Source organism: Ascaphus truei, chromosome 3 (genome assembly GCF_040206685.1).
Source record: "Ascaphus truei isolate aAscTru1 chromosome 3, aAscTru1.hap1, whole genome shotgun sequence".
Taxonomy (NCBI): Eukaryota; Metazoa; Chordata; class Amphibia; order Anura; family Ascaphidae; genus Ascaphus; species Ascaphus truei.
The window spans coordinates 84574433-84601166 of NC_134485.1; the positions used below are offsets into that span (position 1 = coordinate 84574433).

Genomic DNA, 26734 nt, shown 5'->3' on the forward strand with positions numbered 1-26734 from the left:
TCAATCTCATTTTCAGCAGAAGTAGATGGGCTTTTGGAAGAGTTCAGCAACACACATTATAGTTGGATGTGTTAACGGTTGCAACTGAGCCCGTCATTGCTTTTTCCATTCTCTTGGCATCAAAAGAGTCTGCTAGGCCTGTGGTTGCATAAACCTCTCTGGCAATCAGACCTGTAAGACCAGAACCAAGATAGATCCCAGGACTCATAGATAGGGGAAGTGTGGTTGGTGCACTAGGGGAGGAAGTATATATAAGAACAGAGAAGTCCCCCTTTTGCATGCACTCGTTGTCACACACAAAAATAATAAACTATAGCTGCCGGAGGTACTGTATGACAGGTGAGAGAGAAATGTAGTAATTACTCTTGCAGCAAGAGGAACCTCAGGCAAACTCAGTGGGAAGATGACAGGACTAAAAACAGTTTATTAGTACATAATACATTAAATAAATGGGGTGATAAAGACATCTATAAGCAGCGACCCTCCTGTTGAGCAATAAGAGGAGGAATCACATGCAATACATGTGGTGGCTGATTGTTGAATAATAATAATAATTATTATTATACTAGCTGAGAGACCCGGCGTTGCCCGGGTTAATGCTGGGGGCCTGTGGAGGAGCTCCGTGCAGTGGGCTGAGGTGAGAGCGGGGGGGTTAATGGCGGGTTGCGGCCTGTGGAGGAGCTCCGTGCAGTGGGCTGAGGTGAGAGCGGGGGGGTTAATGGCGGGTTGCGGCCTGTGGAGGAGCTCCGTGCATTGGGCTGAGGTGAGAGCGGGGGGGTTAATGGCGGGTTGCGGCCTGTGGAGGAGCTCCGTGCAGTGGGCTGAGGTGAGAGCGGGGGGGTTAATGCTGGGGGCCTGTGTAGGAGCTCCGTGCAGTGGGCTGAGGTGAGGTGAGGAGCGGGGGGGGTTAATGGCGGGTTGCGGCCTGTGGAGGAGCTCCGTGCAGTGGACTGAGGTGAGGTGAGGAGCGGGGGGGTTAATGGCGGGTTGCGGCCTGTGTAGGAACTCCGTGCAGTGGTCTGAGGTGAGGTGAGGAGCTGGGGGGTTAATGGCGGGTTGCGGCCTGTGTAGGAGCTCCGTGCAGTGGGCGTCGGCGAGGTGAGGACCGGGGGGGGGGGAGGGGGTTAATGGTGTGTTGCGGCCTCCGGAGGAGATGAGCGGGGTGGGGGGGGGCCTGGAGCAGACAGCGATGTGGGCTGGGGGGGGGGTGGGGGTGGTGTTTTGAAGAGGCGGTGTGTGGATGTGATCGTGCGGTGTATGTTTGCAGTGGTGAAATAAATATTTATGGAGGAAAGAGTCTGTACCTGATTGGTAGCAGGTGTGCAGGGTTTTGTCTGTTGAGAGTTGTGAAGCGTGGTCCCAAAAAAGTTTCCAATGTCTCAGAGGTGCAAATGTCTCAGAGCAGTGAGGGTTAGGTGCTGCGATTCCCAAAGCTCAATGAGGGGTGGGAGAGTGTGTCAGTGGTGTAGCTCAGTGAGGGTTGTCACAGTGTGGCAGTGGTGTTGGCCGCAGACCAATGAGAGGTGTGCGGGGGCGGGCATAGTGCGGGGGCGGGCATGGACGACCAATGAGAGGTGTGCGGGGGCGGGCATGGTGCGGGGGCGGGCATGGCCTGAGGCGGAGTGACAGGCCAAAGGTGCAATGCGATTGTCCCTAGGGACCGGACATCCAGACATCCAGACAGGCATACAGTGCTTTCAATTATATATAGTAAGATGCAATTCATGTGGTGGCTGATTTGTGTGTATTGAGTGGAATCCTACAGTGAACGTAGCAAAATTGATGAACAATGATCTGTGAAAGGACACATACACTGTATAGTATCAGAGAGAGGATGCCTCTTGTGGCCTGGTTGTGGTGTTGCATTGTAACCCATAAAGGGCACTCTTTGATGAAGGGTTTACAATGTACTGTATCTCGGGGAGGTAGCTACTGACAAAGCTACAGTGTGAACGCGCAGAGAGCTCAATGTGTAGTGAGCTAAAGAGATGCTCTGTGCAGTACACTGGTATGGGAACCTCTAATAATCAAAACTGTGGGGGAGAGGGGGGAGTGTAACTTAACTGATCAGTTAATCTTTCCCAGGACAGCTGGTCCCTATTTGCCCTGCAGGTATGGTAATGCAATGGGGTAATAGTTAATAACAGTTAGTGTGTCAGGCAATGAAAACTGTGGGGAACTGGTAGAAAATGAAGCAGGGTTTGAGCAGAGATTAGCCCCAGAATAGCCCGGTAAATGGTCTCCCTGAGCGTGTTGCACGGGAGAGGAATCATTACTCTGGTCTGTCACCTATCCAGAGTGCATATTACAGTAGGTTGTAAGTAAGGGCAGAGACCAGGTAAGGGAACCAGGAAGCCTTCAGGTAAAGCTAACCTGGTTAATGGAAATATGCTTAGGGACCACATTTACCGGGCTATTCTGGGGCTAACCCCTGCTCAAACCCTGCTGCATTTTTCACCAGGGCCACACAGTTTTCACTGCCTGGGGACTTTCTGGCTCTCCGCCTCCACCTGGATGTAGCAGATATCAGTTCTCGGTTGTGATGCATTGAAATAAGCAATCCCCTTCCATCTAATTTAAAAAATAAAAACCCCATCTGAATAGTGGGTCCTTTAGTCTATTTGCTGACTTTTGTTTCCTTTTTGGGAAATCAATATGGCCACCGAGTCAGCCTCCCTGTTGGGGATTAGTGGGAAGCTGTCCTATCATCGCATCTTCCTATTGGATGACCCCGTCAGCCATCTTGATTATTTTTTGCACTAAAATGCTCAGGAGAGCAGATAGTAATAATAGTAATAGCTGATAACTAGTAATAGAATAGTTACGTTCTGAAGAACCCCAACGATTTCTGATGGCAGCCCTGCTGGCACTTACTGGTTCCTAAAACTTCGGCAGCCCTCAAGTCAACAGGAAGCCACGATGGATGATGTTGCGGCTTCCCAGTGGCTCCCCGTGCAAGGAGAGTTTTAAACCTCCATATTGTTGGGGCATCTTCGGAGGTAAATATCTCAGGGAGCAGGGGGTTCCGGTAGCTGAAACGAACACCGTTCAGCTCTATACATCATCTGCTTCTCACCTAGAAAGGGCGAAAAAAACACCTCGGGCAGATCCACTTCTTTACATATGGCTGCAATTGTAAATCTTCTGAGAGATACCCAATAACTCTGCCCCAATCACAGCAGCAATGGAATCCCTGCATCATCCTTAGCTTGACCCCAAATGAAATGAGTATATATTGTAAATTCCATGAAATATGTTTGTTGCTCTGCTGGTTACTGTTCACTGTTGATTTTGAAAAGCTTATTTTGGAATGAGGGAAAAATTGTATCTAATGATCCCTTCTTTTGGATTAAAAAATATGAAAGGGTTAAGGATATTGTATTGCAGGGTTAATAATATGCATATTCGAGGCACCATTAAGTGGATCTTAAGGGATCTAGAGAGCTGTGCGTTATTCTTTTACTTCATCTTTTTTTTTGCACATTCAATATACGTTGGTAAATCGGAATGATGCTGGTTGTTATAGGCATTTAAAGAATTATGATAATAATATTGAAGTGTGTTCATGGGCATCCAATATCCTGTATTATTATAATTATTTCCCCCAGATTTGTCTTGAAACACCAATCCCTGCTGTCTCCCATTCACACGTGCCCGCTCATTCTCTCTCTCTCCAGTTATTTCTCACCTAGTACATCTTCCAAAATGTTCTGATGAATCCTGACATCTAGTGGAGGAACTCGGAATGAAGTGGCTACACCATTGTCTGCACTGCCTTCCCCCGAAAGCCCTGGCTGCAGAAGTGGGACAAATCCAGTGTAAGGCCGCGCTTATAGTGCCGGCGACGTCAGGCTACGGTCGCTGGAAAAATCAAATTGAGATGACTTCCAGCGATCGCGACCAAGCCGTCGCTCCGTCGCGTCGCGCTTACTATAAGCGCACGCGACGGCGGCAATGCATTTATTTTGACGCAACGTCGCTGTCGCCGGCGCTATAAGCGCAGCCTAAGAGTTATGTCTCCTTTGACAAACAGGGGGCAAATGTTTGCACTGATTTTGACCCCATTGTGCAGTAGGGAGACTAGATCCCCCCCCCTACATCTATTTACAGCGATTACAGGAACGCTGACCCTTGAAGAAGCACTTTGCGAAACGACGTCTCCTCCATTTGCTTTGTCGCTGCCAGTGGCGGTGCTACTACTCTGCTGCCATTTCACTAGAGGTGTTACCAAATTTACTAACGGATATTATAATGTTATTCCTGTTATAGAAGAATTAATATAATAATAATAATCATAACAATAACGTTATTACATGTAGCGCTTTTCTCCCAAATGCGCTTGACAATTACGGTGCACTGCGCGGCACACAGCACATACTGTAGGATTTGTATCTTCAGGCACCATCTCCCTGGCTAATGTTGTGTATTTTTCTATTGTTGTTAGGCTTTTATGAAATTATTTTTTTTGTTTACAGAATTTTTTTAAATAACATTGAATGACATTTTATTGGTTGCCATTGTGATGCTCCCATATTCTACGTTGAGCTACGTATTTCTGGTGCCTCTTTGTGTTTGCAAGGTGTGGGGAGGCGCGATTATAACAAATCTCTGCAGGATTCTTCTTGCTCTGGAATGATTAAAAGATACAGAAAAGGATAACATCGCTGAGTGCTTTCATTTTAGCACTAATAATTCTTTAGAATTAAAGGAGCGTATTATGACAATAATATGTTAACTCCACTGCTGGTGGGACTAGGTAGATCCATCTGTCAGGAAAGAGGTCAAGTTGTCTCATTACAGAGATGCTAACCACCAAGGACCAAAATCAGCGGGACCAAACAAAAATGAAATGAATGATTTTTTTTATCAATTAGACTCGACTGAAATACGTGGGGGCTATTTATTCAATTGTGATAGTGCCGTTCGGGGCACTATCGCACAGAAACTCTCTGAAGATAATGGAAGTTTACATGCGACAGTGACACGGTCAGCACTATCCCAGTTTCATGAATAGACCCCTATGTATGTATGTTTATCTGTATATAGCGCCATCCAGGTACATAGCACTTTACAATACATGTGATATAATAATATAACACATGATGGGAATAAGCGCTTCAAATATAAAACAATAGGAAAAGGAGTCTCTGCCCCGAAGAGCTTACAGTGTAAGTGGTAAGCGGGGAGAATTTACAGAGACAGTAGGAGGGTGTTCTGGCATGTGCTTCTGCCAGGGGCCAAGGTCAGTGCATATGAGATGTTTAGCATACGCTCTATGAGAGATCTGATTCTAAAAATCCATGAGACTGACTCCAGATCAGTTACTGTAGATTGACTTCTGTGACCTATAATGTAATGAAGTGTTCTTTAGATTGACTAACACACAGATACCCAGCAAGCTCTCAGAAACCCCCCTCCCAAAATTACCACAAAATAAATATATATGTATATAAGTGTCAAAAGGGATGCTACTGGGCGTGGCTAATTGTATAAAACAAGAAACAAAGAGGTCCAGAGCAACATCCAATGTGACAAAAATACACAGTGAAATACCTATATATCTCTTGAGATAAGGGTAATTTAGTTAACCCTTTGGCTAACGCGTATAAGCCTGCGAGCCACTTTCACGGCATGACCATAATATCGCAGGTCCTGACACTAACTGATTAAAATCCTTATTTACCTCTATAATTAGAGGCAGGATGGTGCTGGCATTTTCACCCGTCGCAACCAGCTGCATGAAAATAGAACCTGCTTACCTGGACAGTGGGGAGGGGCGAGCGTTAAACCCTGGGTGGGAGGAGCCACTAACCTCCAAAACAGCTGAGACCAGCTGGACAAAGTTAACAAACACACAGATACCCAGCAAGCTCTCAGAAACCCCCCAAATTACTATGATATATATATATATGTATATAAGTGTCAAAAGGAGTGCTACTGGGCGTGGCTAATTGTATAAATCAAGAAACAAAGAGGTCCAGAGCACCATCCAATGTGACAAAAATACACAGTGAAATACCAATATATCTCTTGAAAAAAGGGTAATTTAGTTAACCCCTTTGGCCAATGCGTATAAGACTGCGAACAACTTTAGATTGACTACATGGCTATTAAATGTTATCTTACTGTAAGGGGATTGGACACAATGCGCAGAGAAGCGATCTGTGAAGCAGCCAATACAATGTTAATCCTATTGTTTTTTCATTGTAGCACTGTGGTGCCTGGGTTTTTCTCTCTCCATCAGCGCCAGAGTGCCCTGAAACCCATTGCAAGACCTTTCAACTTAAACCGATTAAGGGCCTCATGCAGTAAAGTCTGATAGAAAAAAATCGCCATTTTTGACAGCATTGCTATGACGGTATGCAGAAAGCCCCGAATACTAGTAATAGCAACATTTGCAAAAATGGCGAGCAGCCGGCGACGAGATGCTCGACCCTCTGAAAAGGGCTCACACGGCGAGTTTTTTCTGCTGCAGAAAGAGCGAGCCGCCTCTCCCTGTGCAAATCTCGGCCGAAATGCATTATTTTGAATTTAAATTTTATTACTAGTGTAAATGAGCAGGGGGTTTCGAGAGCAGAACAGTGTTGATTTCATGCCGGGGACCCCCTGCTTCCTGAGATACAGGCCCCGTTATGGCGTGACGGTATCTCCTATGCATTTAAATGTCCCGGTCACGTGACGCAGGACGTTTATATGCATTGGAGATACCGGCACCCCATAACAGGGCCTGTATCACAGGATGCAGGTTGCCCCCGGACATGAAATCAACAAGGTTCTACTCTGGAGACCCCCTGCTCATTTACACTAGTCTTAAAATGTATATTAAAATATGTAGTAAGCACCAATACACAACCCGCCCCCTGTTCCCCCACATAAAAACATTATTTATTTATTTTAGCACACGATTGATAACATAAGCCGATGGGGGTCCTCGGATGGTCCCCGTGGGCATCCGGGGGTCCTCGGGTGGTCCCTGTGGGTGCCCGGGGGTCCTCGGGTGGTCCCCGTGGGCATCCAGGGGTCCTCAGGTGGTCCCCGTGGGTCCCCGCTGGCCTGCAGTACCATTCGTGTTGTAAAAATTAATAAATATGGCCTACTTTTCAATAATACAAACACATACAGTACAGTAATGTGCAAAATAACTATTATCCAGATATGGGGACAGGGTGGGTATAGTGGGTCCGGAGAGGGTGGTTATGCCTCCAAGGTGGGTAGTGGGGGAGGGAGGGTTTACCCCTTAATTGCTATAGTGGTTATTAAACCCTAAGGTGATTAAGGGGTTAGCGGTCATTAGATTGTATTTTTTTATGTATTCTTTCTGGCAATGGAGGACATGGCCCTGCAGTATGCTGACGAGGACGCCCTTCATAATGGCAGGAGTAAGTAGAACGGTTTTATTTACTTTATTTATGCTGGCTGTCTAATGTTTTGTTTAATAATGGGTAAATTATCTATTATCCATATCTTGATAATAGTTATTTTGCACATTACTGTACTGTATGTGTACTGTACTGTATGTGTTTTGGGGGTGGGGGAGGTGTATTTATTGAAATGTAGGCCATTTTAATTTATTTTTACAACACGAATGGTACCGCAGGCCAGAGGGGACCACCAGAGGACCTCCAGACACCTGCGACAACCACCCGGGGACCCCAGTAGGCCCCTGGACACCCACAGGGACCACCTGAGTGCCCCCAGATACCCGTGGGAACTACTCGAGGGCCCTCAGACACCCATGGTGACCACCCTGGGACCCCCACCGGCCTCTGGTATTAATCCTGGGTATATAAAAAATAAATTATGGTTTTATGTGGGGGCACGGGGTGGGTGGGTTGTGTATTGGTGTCTATTACATATTGCAATGGTTATTGGTGGCCAAGGAGGTTGGTAGTAGGGCTGTTGCATTTTTGTTTATTGTGGGTAGCGGGGGTTGGTCAAGGGGGAAGGAGTCCCAAGGATTGCTGTGTAGGTCTACCGGGTGGGTAGCTGGAAGGATTAACCCCTTCATTCCCATAGCAGTATTAACCGCTAAGGTAATGAAGGGGTTAAGTACACCCGCAACCTTCCCCAACCCCCCACCGCCCCCCCCCGCAAGGCCTATACACACACCAAGGGCCAAAAACCACATTCACGCACCCCCGTTACCCACAATAAGCATGGCACTGGGTGGTTAACCCCTTCATTTCGTTAGTTGCCTGTAAATGCATTTTTTATGCATCTGATTCATGCCGAGGGGCTCCGGTGGTGATATTAATGGGTATCAGCTCCTGAGTCTCCCAACATGAATCCGATGCAGTAAAAATGCATTTTTTTTCTTAGTGCCGTCTCGCTTCTTATCGTCAGCTTCTCCCCACCTTCTTGCCAACTTTTCCTGCGAGACAATTGGGAGAGGAAATCTCCATTCTAGAGCAGCGATTAGCCTCGATAAGCTAATCGGGGCTACAAGAATAACGCGAGTTTGACAAGCTGGCGATAAGTGGCTTCTTGACCGCGCGTTTGGCAATGTTTTTGGGGGGCAAAAAAAAATTGCCGAAAAGCTCTCTTATCCAACTTATCTGGGCTTACTGAATAGCAGTAGGCTTTTTTGGCGATAAGGGGTTTATCGCTGTTTCCTGCATGCAATTTTTCAGTCTGAACCCCCTAAACCGTACTGATTCCAGTTCTTGTTGCTTTCAGAGCCTCTCCGGCTGTAATTTTAAGTTTAGATGTTGAGAGAAGAATGAGTTAGCCTGTGGGTGACTGTACAGCTTCTGAATGGGAGAATCCATCACGGTGCCAGCCCTGTGTCACGTTTAAAAGAATATGAAGTGCCGAATGCGCTTGATGTCCAATGATAAATTAGTATTGATATCAGTCCATCAAGCAGCAAAAGTCCTTATGTGGAGCACTAAAGGGTGCTCTCTCTTCAAGAAGTAACCTCTCTGCTTGTGAAACCTAGAAATACAATGAGCGGACAAAGCATCCACTTCTATACCTGTAATAAGAATAAGGTAAAAGCAACAATCAATGCACTCTCAAGAGGAAGAAACGGTGGAGGAGAACATCCTAATACTGTACATTGTAAGTGCATTGATTCTTGCTTTAACATTATCTTTATTCTGATAACAACGTATTGCACCATAGATACCACTTGTATTGTCAGCGCTGTATAGAAGACTTAAACTGAGGTTCATGTGCTGGGTTTTAAGAGTGTGTTGACTGTAGTGTTAAACAGTGTTGGAGAGGATAGATAACACATAGAAATAGAAAGGATTTGTTCCCGTCGAATCTGTCTCCTCCACTGCAAATCATTTCATAATTATACTATCATAATATACTGTAGCACCAAACCAAGTGTGCCGCACTTTAGTTTATGCCTATATAAACAAGTAGCTGAAAGAAGCCGGCGTTGCTCAGGGATTCTAAGAAACCCCCCAAATACTGAGATTTATAAATGGATACTATAATGTTTTTTGTTTCTAAATGAAAAAAAAAAGTATGTATTTTGATTCTAATGCTGTTGGGTAAACTATATTTTTGTTTTTTCCATCAGGCACAAAAACATACACATTTTTTCCAGTTTCCACTCGGCAGCATCTGACCACATGCAAAACATGGATAGTACAAAATTCAGTCCAACTACTTTAAGTGATGTATTAATTGACATTGCAACGGCAAACGTCACTGGAAACTGAAATCATTTTCATTTGAAAGCAGTGGTCCTTATTCTGTAAGGTGGCATAAGTGCAGATGATGTGCTGTCGTTGGAAAAGCCTCATTAAAGTCAATGGGGCTTTCATGCGATACATGTCATCTGCCCCGTATTACACCTTACAGAATAAGGGCCAATGTCGGTAAGGACAAGTGAAATTCTTGGTATGGTATGAATGTCTTCTCCCTTGGCACAGCTTAATAGTTTCATTGCCACTGAGGTGTTTGATCCAGAGCGTCCAGTGCGTGTTTATGAAGGAGTGGCTCAGTTAGTAAAGACACTGACCGGCACTGAGAGTTTGAATCGGGAGCCTGGTTCAATTCCCGGTGTCGGCTCCTTGTGACCTTGGGCAAGTCACTTTATCTCCCTGTGCCTCAGGCACCAAAAACATAGATTGTAAGCTCTACGGGGCAGGGACCTGTACCTGCAAAATGTCTCTGTAAATTACTGCGTACAATTAGCAGCGCTATACAAGAACATGCTATTATTATTATTATTATTATGAGACGTACTCTCATCCCAAACAATAATCTCGCACTCTTGAAGAACTTCGGCTGCTCCTGTATTTTTGCTAATGTTGCAAATTGGATTTTCAGAGTGACCAACATTAAGTGGTAGTTTGAGGGTTGTGGGATGGGATCATGTTATTAGTGATGTTATCAGTGATGTCATTTGTGAATTGCATCCAATCTTAGACACAAACCTGCTCCCTGATCACAGGAACCATCATGCAAAATTTGGTTACGATATCTTTAGAGGTGTCCAAATGCATAGCGAATGGACAAACAACTTTCTAAAATATATAGTAGATAATAACTGTTATAAAAGGCAGGTTATTGTATTCACTACGCACTGTAAGTATAGAATGTATTTTCGTTTGTCATTACATTACCATGTACAATAAGCTTAAATAAGCCATCAGTGCTGCTTGATATTTTTGTGTGTTTTTGCATAATTTTTATATTTATTCAATTCAAGGCTGAACCCTGAGACTCTAAACTCCTATGAGGAGTTGCACCCACGTCCCACAACTACTAACACAATCTGGCGCCCCCGCTGCTTATGTGGTTCCCCGGACCTGCCCAGTGCAAATGGAGGAGGGGATTTGGGATGCCTGGCTGTGGGCCCAATGTAGATTTCCCTGGTTCCTCAAGGGGCTAATTCAACCTTGACTGGGGGTATCTCTGGTAAGTCCCACAGTTTAGCTCCAGGGGACCCCACAAATAAAACAGTTAAAATAAACATTTTATACGAGGGGGAAATGACGTTATAAACAATGAGGGTCATGAACCTTGTTATACCTGTCCCTGTGATATTCCGCAGAGCTGTGGAAATTGCCTACTTAATTTCCTGTTCTTTTGCTGCCTTCTCCATTCCGGCTCCTTCTTTGTTGACTGGCAGTAGATAGTTTGGAAAGCAAAAGTTGGTGTGGAGACACTGAGCAAAAGTTAGTAACAAAAGGGGTTGAGGGAGTAGGTGGTATGTTACTTTTTATTGGACCAACAAGTAGTTATGTTACAAGCTTTCGAACCTCTTAGGGTGGTTAACCCGATGAAGGACCCTGAGAGGCTAGAAAGCCTGTAACATATCAACTGCTTGTTGGTCCAATAAAAGGTATCAACAATCTTCTCCCTCTCCCTCCTTTGTGACTACATGGAAGAAAGGACCAACACGGCTACCTACATTTTTTGCCGGTTCACAAGTTAGGAAGTGGAGATTGATGTATGTGACCCACAGCTATTTACGAGACTATCCATAATATAAAATATTAAAATAGGGTGCTCATGAACAAAAGGAAATGGGTGCTCATAATTTAACACTGAATAAATATGTGATTTTCTATCTCTTTCTTATATTATAAGATCAATATAGTAGTTTTATAAAAAAAAATGTCTGATATTAAAATAAAAAACATTCTTGGATGTTACAAAACAAAATTGGATATTACTAGTATGAATTTATTTATTTTTCTAATAACTCTTAATGTTGAAAAAGATGTGTGTGTGTGTGTGTGTGTGTGTGTGTGTGTGTGTGTGTGTGTGTGTGTGTGTGTGTGTGTGTGTGCGTGTGTGTGTGTGTGTGTGTGTGTGTGTCTGTGTGTGTGTGTGTGTATATATCCAATGCAGCCCGTATTCCAATACTCGGCTGAGCCACTGTGTAGCAAAGATGTAGCGGCGGTGTCTCGATACACAAACCGCTCACAGGCGTGATGGCATAATACGACTATACTATCCAGGTCCCTACGCGTTTCGTCACCACGTGACTTCGTCAGGGGGGTCTACATCTTTGCTACACAGTAGCCCAGCCGATTATTGGAATACAGGCTGCATTGGATTCCTGGCCATCTCTCTGTTATAACAACCCAGACGTCTGAAAGTTCAGTGTGGATCCCCTGCAGATGAGTACGATCCGTCAGAGATATTATCTCTCAAATGCGTATGATCTAGCTCCCTTTGTGAGTGTGCTCCCTCATTTCCTTTTTATCTTGGCAATAAATGTTTTACAGAGTTATACTATGTGGCACGCACTCCTCTTTTCTTCTCTTCAATATATATATATATATATATATACACATATACACACACACACACACACACACACACATACATATTACAGGGCCGACTTTATATATATATACACACACACATATAAATATTACAGGGCCGACTTTAGGGCACGGCGGTTGCCTTGGGCTCTATGCCTTCGAGGGGCCCGCACTCCCTCCTCTCCCTTCTCCTGTTGGGATCCAACCTCCGCCCGACCAGAGGAGGGAGCTGGGGAGTCCCTGAACTGGTGCCGGACCCCTCCTCACCACCCAATGTAAGTAAGTGCGAGTTTGTGTGTGTATGGTCTTACCTTCTCCGTAGCGGCTCTCCTCCTGCAGTGTCGCGTTGTCATGGTGACCCAACATCAAATGACGCAGCGACATATGGCGACACGTTGCCATGACAACAAGACGGCAAATGACACGTTACCATGACAACGCAACCTCATCACATACCGCTGTGATGTCATGACGCCGCAACGCTGCAGGAGGTAGGCCGCTCTTCAAGGTAAGTACTTCCACCGAGGGGCCCCCGCTGCCAGCATGCCACCTTGGGCCCCGCAAAAGCTAAAGCCGGCCCTTCGATATACATACACTTAGATATTTCCTACAATTTGCAACACATTCACAGTCGTCCACCTTTTTCACACAGCAAAGTGAAAGCGTTAACGGAGCTTTGTCAGTTTTTGAAGTGCAGCCTTGTACTTGGAACGACGAGACAAATATGAGGCAGAAATGGATATCATTGTTAAAGTCAATTTTGACCTTGACTAAATGTGAATGCCCTTCCCATTCTGCCTCGTCAGAAATGTAATAGAAGGAAATCCCTCTGTCCCATCTCTTTCAGCCACGCTATGTTTGTCTTTTTGAAGTGAAACTTCTTTAGTGGCACCTATTCTGATGGGGTAAAACTGGAGAGTTGGGGGCGAAATGTGAAACGGAAGTGACGTCACGGCTCCCTGTCCCACTCCCCCCACACGCCTGCTATCGCCACCGCCGCCGCTCCTAACGGCCGCCGCTCCTAACGGCCGCCGCTCCTAACGGCCGCCGCTCCCCCCACACACCCGCTGTGACATGCGGCGGCGTCGACAGCCGCCGGCGCCGCTCCTAACGTCGTTACCCCCACCCATCCGCTGCCATGGGTATACAAAGACGACTGCCGCAGAGCTTCCGGTGCTGCGGGTGTACTAAGATGGAGGAAGCCCCGCAAGTCCTCCGGCTGTGAGAGGGGGAGCCGCTGCTCAGCCTCTCTCCTCCCTCTTCTCTACCTCCGCTTCCCTGTGTCCCGCTGACTAACGGGCGCCGCTCTCCCCACACGGCCGGCCGCCGGTGCCGCTCCTAACGGCCGCCGTTCCCCGCACATGCGCAGTTGTGATGGCACTGCTGACGGACGCCACACATGCGCAGAAGCGGCTGGCAGCAGCGCCATTCCCCCCACACGTCCGCTGCCATGCCGCGCATGCGCTGTTCCCCGCACCTGCTGACATGCCGCGCATGCGGTAGTCATGGCGACGCTCACGGACGCCACGGCTTGGAGACCTCCCTGCGCTGCCACTGCTTCACATGCCTGCCTCCTGCTTGTAGCTGATCTCCGGGCCGGTCACCGACCCCCTGCCCGGCGGGATGTCTGTCTGACATGGAGACCCGCGCCCTGCTGGATATCTGGGGGGAGGCGGACGTGCAGGGATCCTGCCCGACCCGCGTCCCGGGATCCTGCGTCTCCCCCTGGACCCCCGTGCAGGGGAGGTGAGCAGGCGGAGGAGACCTAGGAGCTGAGGGGGGCCGAGGAGGAAGACGAGGAGCCGCCCCACCCTGGGGAAGGGGGGGGCCCGAGTCATCCCAGGACAACTTCACAGGAGGACTACAGGGAGGGCTCTTCCTGCTACACTGAGCATCCGATCAAGGTGGAGGAGGGGCCCAGCGCTGCCATCCGTCATTCATATATACTCGTACTCACCTCCTGTGTCACACACGCGTACTCAGACACACACTGTCACACGCACACACCCTGTGTCACGCGCACGCACCCTGTGTCACACGCACACACCCTGTGTCACGCGCGCACACCCTGTGTCACGTTCACACTCACAGTCATGCGCACGCTCAGTCACACGCACGCACGCTCAGTCACACACACGCTCAGTCACACGCACGCTCAGTCACGCACGCACAGTCACACGCACGCACAGTCACACGCACGCACAGTCACCCGCACGCACAGTCACACGCACGCTCAGTTACACGCACGCTCAGTCACACACACGCACAGTCACACGCACGCTCAGTCACACGCACGCACAGTCACCCGCACGCACAGTCACCCGCACGCACAGTCACACGCACGCTCAGTTACACGCACGCTCAGTCACGCACAGTCACACGCACGCTCAGTCACACGCACGCACAGTCGCATGCATGCTCACAGTCACGCGCACGCTCACACTCACAGTCACGCGCACGCTCAGTCACGCGCACACTCACAGTCACAGTCAGTCACAGTCACAGTCAGTCACAGTCACAGTCAGTCACAGTCACAGTCAGTCACAGTCAGTCACAGTCAGTCACAGTCACAGTCACACTCAGTCACAGTCACACTCAGTCACAGTCACTCAGTCACACTCAGTCACAGTCACACTCAGTCTCAGTCACACTCGCACACGAGGAATTCACACTTAGTGCAAATAGCTAATACAGGGGATGTGTGCTGAGCACGCGCATTCTAAGTCAAATTTATTTGCGTTTTGTCACTGAAATTGTATTTTGATTTTTAATTCAAACATCACCAATACAAATACAATTTCTGTGACAAAAGTCAAAGAAGCACAGCACACACAGCTTTGTTTTAAATTGTTTTCACCAGTATCACATATAAAAACCTGCCTGGGAAACGTAATATAATCTATTAGATTTATAGCTTGTGCCCTAATGTTGTTTGCTGAACAGAAGGATGGGACGGAAAGAAAATTAATTTAGCAAATGAATAGAACTCCTTGATTGCTGAGTCTCTGGTGCTGTTATACAACATGAAGAAGTGTATAGTTGTGTTCATGCAGGGGGGGGGAGGGAGGGAGTAGCTACATGTTGCTGAATACATGTAGTGCTAAGTACAGATGTAGCAGATGTTATTGCAGCCATTAACATTAACGGGATATTTACTGCGAGATTTAACACAGCTCCATTGAAAATGTGTTATCTCCTTAAAGCACGCAATATTTATTGTGTTATTTTGTGCATTAAAGGAGGTAATAACACCCGCTACAGCCGTAGCTACCGATTGCCAAACAGGACAACCGCGGGCCATTTTTAGCCCAATTTATGCATCTGAGAGCTTTGCTACAGCTGAATAATGTGAATAGCCGCCCCTCCCCTTTCTCCATTTACCAGAAGGAAATGTCAACATTATGTATTTATGCATAAACGTTATGAACATGACAGCGTACGCTGCACTGTGCATGTGTGTGCTACGAAGAGCTTTTCTTCCTCACACTCCCAGGATCATTAGGAGAGACTATTGGATTGCGGACCTGTATACTTCAGTGGCATTGTCACTATGTCACTCATTCTTCATCATATGTCTTCTGTAACCTTGCACCTCACTTAAAGGTGCAATCCCTGTTAGTTGGTAAAAAAAAAAACAAATCTTGAAAATAACAAAGTAGCAACTTTCTTAAACAAATGTACAAGCGGGTCCTCGGTTATCCAACGCAATCCGTCCTGGAAAGTAGCGTTGGATAGTGAAAGTGTTGTAAAGTGAGTCCAATGTTAATCAGCTGTGGTAAGCATCGGATAAGGCATTCCGGCGTCGAAAAACATCCCCATAGGATTGCATTGTGATGCGTCGGGTATGCCGTCCGTCGTAAAGTGAAGCGACGGATAACGAGGACCGCCTGTAATCTTACTTAAAGGAAATGTGACTGTTTTGGTTTCTTTGGAAATCAACCCCCATACTGTCCTATGTACGCTTATAAAAGTTTCAGGGCCGGCACATGTAAGGCCCTAGGAACGTGTATAAACGTAACCCCCTTACAGTGACCGGCGTGCTCCAGCAGGCATCAATTTAGCAACGGTCGCGCTGTTACCGGCAGTGAAAGGCTCTCGCCTTTCAGATACATCAGATACATGTTCTGCGCCATGTGATTGCTGTGATTTGCCAAATCATCTTATCATACGGTACAGCCTGAAGAAGTAGTGGTCGTTGGGAAGCGCAAACATGTGAAGACAAAAAATATATCTAATAGTGCAATATTGTTATATAACAAGTGTCTTTGTCTTCTCAAGGTCTATGAATTGTATACTCACAAAAGTGAGGATAGATCAATGTACGTAGCGGTATCTTTAGATTATGCCTCGTCGGCTGTGAGGAATAGTATGTCAGCTTCAGCGATGATGTATAAGTGAATACCTTAAGTGGTTAAACACAAAGAACCAAACATAGTACAGACTGTAGAGAACTGTATTAAAATGGTAAGTATATTACAATACACTCACATGATTTAGGATGTTATTAGGCATTTAGATACACAATCGATCTCGCCTCCGGTTTGTATGAGCTTTCTGCTTCCCCTCTGCTCTGCGTGCGTCTCACGGCTGCATTCCAGCGAATCCGGATGTGACGTCAGCAAGATCTGGGGGTTCCGGTCGGCGAAGTGGCTGTGGATCCTCTGTCGACGTCACTATACGCGTTTCACCTTTCTCGGTTTCACCCAGATTCATAGAGCTCTGTTAATTCAGGGCTCAAAGCTAATTGTATACAGCCGTTCTACATCTCATTAGCCTGAGCTTAACATCACGTTATTGTAGCATTACATTATATTCCAATAACGTGACATTATTATGTCTTAGCGTTACTCCATTCCAGACCTCGAAATAGGACTCTAGCTACAGTGGAGAGAAAGAAAGAAGAGGGAAATAATGCTGTAAATAATGTATGTATGTATATCTTTATTTATATATAGCGCCATCCAGGTACATAGCGCTTCACAGCAGTAATACACGTGTCACTAATATAGCACATAATGGGAATAAGCGACTCAGACATGACAGTAACCATAGCAAATGGAGTCCCTGCCCCAAAGAGCTTACAATCTATGTGGTAATTAGGGAGAACTTACAGAGACAGTAGGAGTGTGTTATAGTAAATGTGTATGCAAGGGATCAAGGTCAGTGCATCCAAGTGGTATAGTATCGGTGCTACCCATATGCTTCATTAAAGAGGTGTGTTTTTAGATGGGTCTTAAAGGTGGAGAGGTGCTTATGTTGTATAACTTTTGCCTAACTGTGGCTTTCCAGGCCATGAGAACGTTCTATTACAGGATCTGGATGTGAGTAATGCGGAGTTCCGTGAGGGATCTTTAGATTTAATTTTTATTATTTGATCTATTGGAGATCTGTACATTTACACTTGATTTGTGGGGCATCTTTACATTTACCTCATTATTTGATCTCTGGGGGATCTATATATTTATACCTAATTGGTGGGAGATATTTATATTGCTTTGTGGGGAATCTTTATTTGTCTGGATTATATGATTTGTGGAAGACATTTAAACCCAGCTGTGGTTTTTGGGAGACCTTTAATTTGTGGTAGATTTTACTAATCCATTTTGATTGTGGAATATCTATGGTACCCACAAAAATTAATTTTCCTGGACCTTTCAGAATCAGAGTTAAGTGTTGGGAAGGTCTCTGGATCTGGTTATGAACAATCAACCAGTGATCAAACCAGTGATTCTGATACCCCCTCCCACTCACCCTCACACAAACAATAATAGTTGAACCCAGCAAGCTTGAAGCTGGACAGTCACAGCAAGGTCCAGAATCTATAGAAATGCTTATGAAGCAGGATCCAGAGGTTGGGGCAGGGGACCTTTCCACAGGCCACACAATCACATTTTGTTTTCCAATTTGTAGGTCTCCAGATAAATATATAATTGGACCCCTTCTATTCACAAAATCTGATGGAATCAATGTTGATGTTACAAATTTAAGACCAATAGCTTCAATGCAGCTCTTTTCACCTGACACTTTTTTTTTACAAATTGGTTTCCATTATATTTATATATATATTTAATGTGTGTACCATTTTCTTGTGCCAATTGAGTGATTATATATATATACAGTGTTCGACAAACCTATACATTTGCACGCCCCGGGCGACTGCATTTAACATGGTGGCGAGCTCCTATTGGCCCAAGCAGCACATGTGTGGTACTAGGTGGCGAGTAGATTATTTTTTTTGGCGAGTAGATTTTTTGGTGATTTGTCGACCACTGTATATATATATATATATACTGTATATATATATCACTCAATTGGCATAAAAAAAACTGTACGTTAGCTCATAATGGTCTACCCCCCCTTTCTAAACTACTCCTCCCTTTCCAGCAGTAATGAACAGAAACCAGTATGAAATATTGTTGAACTTTCTCCATTTTAATGATAATACCCTAGTTGAGATAACCCAGAGCATGAGCAGCTTTATAAACATAGGCCCCTAATTGACCACTTCTCTCCAAATGTTACTGAAGTATATACAGTTACACCCCGATTCAGAACATCTCTGTTGATGAGTCACTAACTATACAAGGGGAGAGTACTATTTAAACATTACACCCCTTCCAAATATGCTAGGCATGGAATAAAAATATACAAGTTATGTGAAAGTTCCACCGTGTACACCCATTTTTTCCAGATCTATAAGGGGATGCAAATTGGACCCATCTGGATCACCCCCCTCTCACCCCCTTCCTCTTTTAGGCATAAACTGAAAGCCTATCTGGGATCACATTCACCTCTTGCTATGTGATGGGTACCGTCTTTATTTTGCAAATTATTATAGCAAGGTCAATCTGTTTAAAATGTTGTACTGTTTTGATACTCTGGCCTGATCATGAAAAACAGCAAGGGATATCCAAGTTGGCTTGTTGTCGCAAAAGATTGGCGGAAAGTCTGCGTTACGGAGCGAGGAGCTGCTAGTCTGAAGTACACAGATAAGAAAGATGTGTCATTTTAACTACCATGAGTCATCCTAGCATTTCCTGTACATGGTCACAACACCGGTGAACAAACCTGTGTGCATTATTGATTATGACAATTACATTGGTGGAGTAGACCGCTCAGATGCTACAGCCATACATTGTCATTAGAATGACCTTGATATGGTGTAAACAATATGCCATCTACTGTATGTAACACATATATGTCCATTTAAAAGTCCTCTGTGCTATATAATCGGGCACCATCTGGTCAACATCTCCCATTCCTTGACTACAAAATAGACTTCATCTCCAGCTTAAAATATGAGGACGAAGCTGTGCCTTAAGCGCCCAGGTCGGAAAGTGTAATGGGACTCGCAGTGAGGCGTTTCCCATGTTACGTTCCCTCTTCTACTGCATGGATGGCAGAAGGACAAAAAACACCCGGCAGAGTTTGTTCTGAACAAGGGCATAAGATACTCCCAGTACTACTGTCCTGAATGCCCCTCTTTGCTGGGTCTCCGCATCCACAACTGTTTTAAGAAATATCACACCATCTTAAAGTATTGGTAAAATCTCCTAAATTAGCACTCTGAGGGACGTTGGAGGCACAGTGATACTTCTACAAATCAGCAGGGTTTTCTTCAAAAGCATTCCACATTCTGCATTCCGCACACACTATGTTTTTCTTGATTGTGTCCATACTGTACCATGTATGGGCAGTTTTTTTTAATAAGGAATACAGAAGTTATCTATATTACTAGTACTGTATATGTTGGGGTGTATACATTTAAAAGATGTACGGTATACATTTGTTGTGGTATTCTGGGATCTTGGTACTGTTATACCATACCAATTAATTTGGGACACATAATTACTAGAAACACATCACAAACCTGTGCATATGTGGTATTTCTAGACTCAGGAGAACTCAATTAATTTTCTATAATTCCACAAGTTTTGTGTAAAAAAAAATGCTATATGCACCTGCTAATTTAGGATCTATAATCAGCAGAAACATCTCGACAACCTACAGTACACATATGGTATTTCCATAATTAGGAGGATAGAATAATATCACTCTGGGTTCCTTTTTATGATTTTAAAAGTTTATTACGGTCAAAACATTTGCGCATTGTTGTCGATTGACAACCAGAAATGCAAATTTGTCCTGGCCTTTTTATATCAAATTCAATAATTACATATAACAAGGGTTGCCAGGTGGCTTTTCCAAAAATGCTGGACACAATGGTGAAAGGTGTGACGCGCTCGAGACACACACACACACCCCTCTCACCTCTTTCGGCTCCATGCTGTTTCCTCCTCTCCTTGGTCCAACCCCCAGGCTCCTGACACTTCCTCCTGATTGGCTGCATTACTCCCCAGCATCCAATCAGGATGGATGAAGCTGCCCAGCCCAATAGCAACAGGCCTGATCTCTCCCTGTTCGGAGAAATCCCGCCCCCCCCCTCTCCCCCCAAGCCGGTCAGATCACTATGTCCAGAGAGATAATACCGGACACATACATGTCCTAATTTTACCTCCAATTTTTTACTGGGCAGTGTCCAAATACAGGACAGTCAGGTTCAATGCAGGACACAGGGCAACCCTACATATAACTTTATATTATGTTAATACACAAATATGGAAGATCTCAGAACATTTTTTTATTTTGTACAAGAGTCATTCCAAATGATGCTACCTTGAACATTTTACTAGTCGTTTTTCAGATCACTGCACACTTGAGGGACCATGTCTCTCTTCATCGGGGTAAAAGAGCAGTAAATATGACTATATCCCTTTATTTCTGTGCCACAGCAAATGCTTATGGTTGCACATTTCTACAAATATGTACATTTCTTTCATTTATTGCTGTTAATATGGCCCATGTTGGAAAATATTGCATCTTTCACATTCTACTTATGAAATGCACCCCTAAAGATTTCAGCCAAACAAAAGGCTAATTATAATATATAAATTAAACAGATCAAGGGGCTTGTTTTTTACTTGCCGAAGTCAGCCTGTTTTCTCCGACATTCCCTATTGATTTCAACGCGGGATTTCGGCAGGATAAAGGTCCGATCAGCCACTTCGGTGGATATAGAATAAGCCTCTTAGGTTTATAAGTGACATTAAAAAGTATTTTAAGCCGAAATCGCCTCCGGAAGCCTATATAAGTTTAACTCAAAGTGTATGCGTGTGTCTTAATCCTTAGTGAGTGAAGGTACTGCGGTTCTAAAGTCCTAATATATATTTTTAGCAGCTATTGAATGCCCAGTATTATCTTGCCAATGTATATAGTCACCATTATATATCAAGATAGGCCTAGCTGCGGCCTGGTGACAATAGTCAATATTTTTTAAACCTAAATTTAGTGAAGGGCATTTGAAGAATTAATTTGGCGTTCAGTACTAATTTGCATGCTCATTTGCATATGCGGCGTTAACAATACCGCTGACATAGGGCAGCAGTAAAATGCTTCGTATCACGGCTTTGCCTCTGGTGTTATGGCTGCAGCGAATTGGTCAATAAATAAAATTGGTGTGAAACCCCGATAGCAGCAGGGTTTATTATTTATCATCCTTTAGTGAATCAAGGCCTATGTGTTTTGGTGAAGTCCCTGACACGTTCTCCTGCTCCCTATCCTTTCCCGCCATGTTTTCTCTTCTCTCCCCTTCCTCTCACCTTTATTTACCTTGTATATGTGTAACACGGTCCCCCCCACCCCCCCAACCTCACTTAGGGACCCAGGCTGGGGAGTAGGCGTATTACCAGGTGTGTGGTGCTCTACCTGTAGGCTTGCAGGAGTACTGAGTGGTCTGCCAGATGGTAAGGAGAAAGGAACAGGACTGGCTCGGACAGGTCTCTGGGTTCTTCTGTATTGGTGTCAGCGCCTCCAGCTTTGATGGAACTCACGGGGTGCGGGTGTCACCCCCCATCACTGCACGATCATACCCCTCCTGCCCAGGATCTGACACCAGAGGCAGAAGTATCTTTGAACGGATTTTATTGTAGAGCATGCTGCAGCAGCTCTTCCTTGCAGCGCATACTATAATCTTCTCCACTAGCCCCAGGAATTCTGGAAGGTGCATACCCGTCAGTAGGGCTCTGATCCAGGTGGTCTCTAGGCCAGCCGGCCTAGAGTGAGCATGCTTGCCCCGCCATGGGGAAGTCTGATAGCACTGTCCTCTCTCCCTGAGGAGCTGAGGACAAGGACCCTCTCTCTCCTCACTCTCTGAAGAGCAGAGACAGACTCTCTCCCTCCTCACTCTCTGAAGAGCTGAGGGAAAGAACCCACTAACTTTTGGCTCGGAAGGGACGGGCTCATGGACTGTACCCACCTACAACGGGGCTGTACCAGGCCATGAGTCACCACCTACCATCCTTCACTTTCAAGGGAAGCAGAAGGGGGGTCACTGGCCCATAGACTGGCCCATAGATTAACCTGCTAATGCCTGGAATTTAACAGGACTTACATCGCAGATACACTATGTGGAGAGAAACAGGTACTTATGGAACATACCCTGTTATATATGTATAAAGGAAAAAAACAAATAAACTGCTGCATGAAAGTAAAAGGGGTTATTTATTTATCAAAATGTTTTACCAGGAAGTAATACATTGAGAGTTACCTCTCGTTTTCAAGTACATCCTGGGCACAGAGTTATGATGACAGACACATGGTTACAAATACATAGTTATATTAAGTGAGAAGGGTTATACATTATATACAAGTAGGGTTGCCAGGTGGCTTCTCAAAAAATACTGGACACAACGGTGAAAAATTCAGCACGCTCGAAAAGCCGGTGGGGAGGTATGTTATTTATAAATTCTCAGACCGTTACCTAATTTTTTCTAAATTTCACTCCATGTATGCACCAATTTGCATCATTTCATATTCTATTTCGTAAAAAAAAAATCTCCCAGTATTTTTTACGAAATGGAATAAGAAATGGTGCAAATTGGTGCATGCGTGGAGGGAAATTTAGAAAAAAAAATTACATAACGGATCAGATAATTTATAAATAACATACCTGCAGTCATACATGGCGAGCTATACTGATCTCTCCAACTACCAAGATTGTTGCAACCCCCTCATCCTCTTTCACCACCACCCCTCCTCCTTACTCACCATCAAACCCTCCTCTTTCCTCACCTTCACCCCCTCTTCCTCCTCCTTCCTCACTGTCACCCCCCTCCTCCTCCTTTCTCATCTTCACCCTCCTCCTCCTCCCTCACCTTCACCCTCCCTCCTCCTCATCTTCACCCCCTCCCTTACCTTCATCCCCCATCCTCCTTCCTCACCACCACCCTCTTACTTCCTCACCACCTCCCCTTCCTCCTTTTTCATCCTCTCCTCTTCCTGGTATCTTACCTGTGGTGGCAGGGACAGAGTGGAGCTCTTCTCTCCTCTCCCACATGCAAAGCTGGGAGGAAACTACATTTCCCAGCATGCAAATGGGGGAGCTGTACATGATGTTGACCACTCCCATTGGTTAGTCTTCTCCTTGGCTGGGAGGGGTGGATGACGCCCGTTTCCCTGGTTACCAGACGCTGCAGTCTGCTTCTCAATCGGAGGTAAGAGCGGGGATGCTGCACCCGGCCACCCTTCATACTCCCGCTGCCCGCACGTCCAGAGAGAGAAAATACCGGACACATACATGTCCGGTATTACCTCTCATTTTTTACTGGACAGATCGGTTTTGAACCGGACAGACCGGTATTTTGCCGGACACCTGGCAAACCCTATATACAAGACATTGCATGCACAGTAAGAGATAATATATGTTATAGCGTATGCAATTTACTAATCTATCTCCCGGCCCTCAAAAGAATTGCACCCGATTTATCAAAGGCAAAAAAATACCATTGTTTTTCAGCTGGATTTCTTTTCTTTGATAAGTCATATTTTGTTAAAAAAAAAACATTTTTTAATCAACTCTGGCAGAGAAAAAGTTATGTATCTGGGACCGGTTGATAGCCCTAAGAACAGAGTGTACTGACCATGTTTCTATTTATGTCTTTACAGCTAAACCTTTTACCAATCGCATTAAGCTCTTACCTGAAAGGATTATGCTCTCTTGCTTTCAGGCACATTGCTGCTCCCTTTTTAATGCACTTAGGCGAACCTATTTCTAATGCACTCCGACCAATGCACTTGTAAGCTTCTTAGTTCACACACATCTGTCCAAAGTAGTGGAACTGAAATGAATTGTTTAACAGCACAATCTTTGATACATAAACCCTCTATTCCTTTCTCTGCATAGTTAGAACAACCCATTCGCTCACTTCGATCTGCAGATGAAGGACTCCTGACCGTTCCCAGAATCTCCTTGACTTCCTTTGGGGCCCGAGCTTTTAGCCTCACTGCTCTCACTCTTTGGCACAATCTGCCTCGTACACTTTGAGAGGCCCCTTCTCTGGAACGCTATAAAAACAGGCTCAAGACCGACCCGCTTACCCAGGCGTTTAATTAATGAACCACAACCTGACCGGCATTTAATAGCTACAGTGCCGTCCCATCCTGTGCTGTATCTTTCCTTGTGTTTGATCTCTTTTATAACCTTAAATGTTTTCTTCGCGACTCTTTTTTGTAACCGTGAAGCGCTTTAAGTCCCATTGGGAGAAAAGCGCAATATAAATAAAGTTGTTATTATTATTAGTAATAATAATAATAAAAAGTGGTGCAAATAATAGCAGCAGATTTGCATTGAGTTTGTCTTCTTTGATAAAGTAGGTGCTATTTCTTTGCCGCAGTTTTCCAGTGGAGAGAATGTAACACATAACGCCTATGTTGCTATAGGTGGGACTATTTATCAAAGTCTCCCTGCTGTGACACTGGTGCAAAATTGTATCACAATACATCATCAAGTTTATCAAAGAAAAGGAAACCTATATAAAAAAAAACAATTAGGGTTTTTCTTTTGGGTAAATCAAGTGCAGATTTATGAGTAATTCTCCCTACCCCGTATTCCAGCCACGAGACCTTAATTCAACAAAGTCTCCCAGGAGAAAAAAAATGAGGGCAATGTTAGTTCAGAAAATGTATATGTGGCATATAATACATACATTATTTTAATACTAGTGACCTAATATATTTCAGTATAGTCTCCCTTATAAAAACTAGCTCTTGCCATTGTTGTCCCCTACCCCAAAATCTCACTGATTTTTAAGTCAATAGATGTTGAACTCTCTGTAAAATACTTTATAACCTAATATGATTCTTGTTCTTCTTGCAGCCTAAAAGCTATCCTGACAGGGAAGACCCATGACAGCGCCGTGGACCTGTCAGGAATCCCCCTCACCATGAAAGATCTGGACCGCATTGTGTTTTATCTCCAGCAAAACTCTGAGCATTTGGAGAATGTGGAGCTCTGCTTCACTGAAATCACGGACGAGATGTTCCTCCAACTAATGCCTGTCCTCAGCGCCCTTCCCCACCTCTCCACTTTGGCCCTCAACGGCAACCGGCTGACCAAAGCCATCCTAAGAGAGATAACCGAAGCCCTGAAGGACCCCAAGAAGTTCCCCAGCATGACCTGGATTGACCTTGGTAACAACGTGGACATCTTCTCCCTGCCCCAGGCTTTTCTGCTCAGCCTCAAGAAGCGCTGCCCCAAGCAGGGGAATCTGCCGACCATCCTAGAATTTGGAGAGGGACAGCTGAGTGACCTAGAGAACCAGGACGGATCAGCAGAGAATCAGGATGAACAAATGGCAGGCGGATTTTGGGACCAGAACCCCCAGTCAAAAAGTTAACCAGACACTTGCTAATGTACATATGCAGGGGCTGACCCTGTGATCTCTAGTTCTGTAAGGTACTCAGAAGATGGGCTATCGTCAAGTAATATGACTATTGCAAGCAAATGTGATTGTAACCCATCTCCTGAGAGATTACTGAACAGATTATGACTTTGTATCAGACTTCGATTAGTCTCCTCTACAATGTGAGTATGTTCATTCCCGTGCTCCTTCATTCTCTTCTTTATTCCAATGATTCTTCAGCTCTTAACATTTTTCTACTGTAACAAGCATGGTATACTACTTCGAAAACAGTGGATTTCAACGTTCGCCCAGATCAGGTTCTTAAGATATCTATTGTAAATGCAGATAAATCATTTATGGATGGGATCAATTGTTATTAAAAAAAAAAAAACATATTAGAGGTGAATTATTTAGGGCACATATGCTAAGTTTTACCAAACGGGGACCCTGTTTGTTGAATGAATGTATATGGAAATAAATGATTACACACTGCAGGTTATTTCTCAAAGTCTCTCAGCTGGAAAATTGTGGCGAGATGGAGGAGATGGAGGGAGTGGGGAGGCGAGAAACGGTGGCAGATTTCTGAAAGAGATAATACAATTTCTTTTAATGAGAATTTTTTCTTGAGATGAAACTGTGGCTGTTTTATGCAACCAATGGTGCAGCCAAGAGGCCTTAATGCAAGGGGGCTCAACTCCAGTCCCCCCCCAACAGGTCAGGTTCTCAGGATATCCCAGCTTCAGCACAGGGTGGCTCAAT

At 45.0% G+C, this 26734-nt stretch overlaps 1 protein-coding gene across 2 annotated transcripts in view; it reads left to right on the plus strand.

The window, feature by feature from the left end:
• The window catches only part of LRRC75A (leucine rich repeat containing 75A), a 279851-nt gene extending 253368 nt beyond the window's left edge, over positions 1–26483 (plus strand). The window contains exon 3 of one of the 2 annotated variants that reach the window (XM_075594449.1): positions 25450–26483. In XM_075594449.1, the coding sequence (XP_075450564.1) occupies positions 25450–25969 (520 nt within the window). In that variant the 3' untranslated portion in view covers positions 25970–26483. The remainder of the gene's footprint in view (positions 1–25449) is intronic. The other variant, XM_075594448.1, reaches the window with a different exon arrangement.
• Positions 26484–26734: the final 251 nt, after the last annotated feature.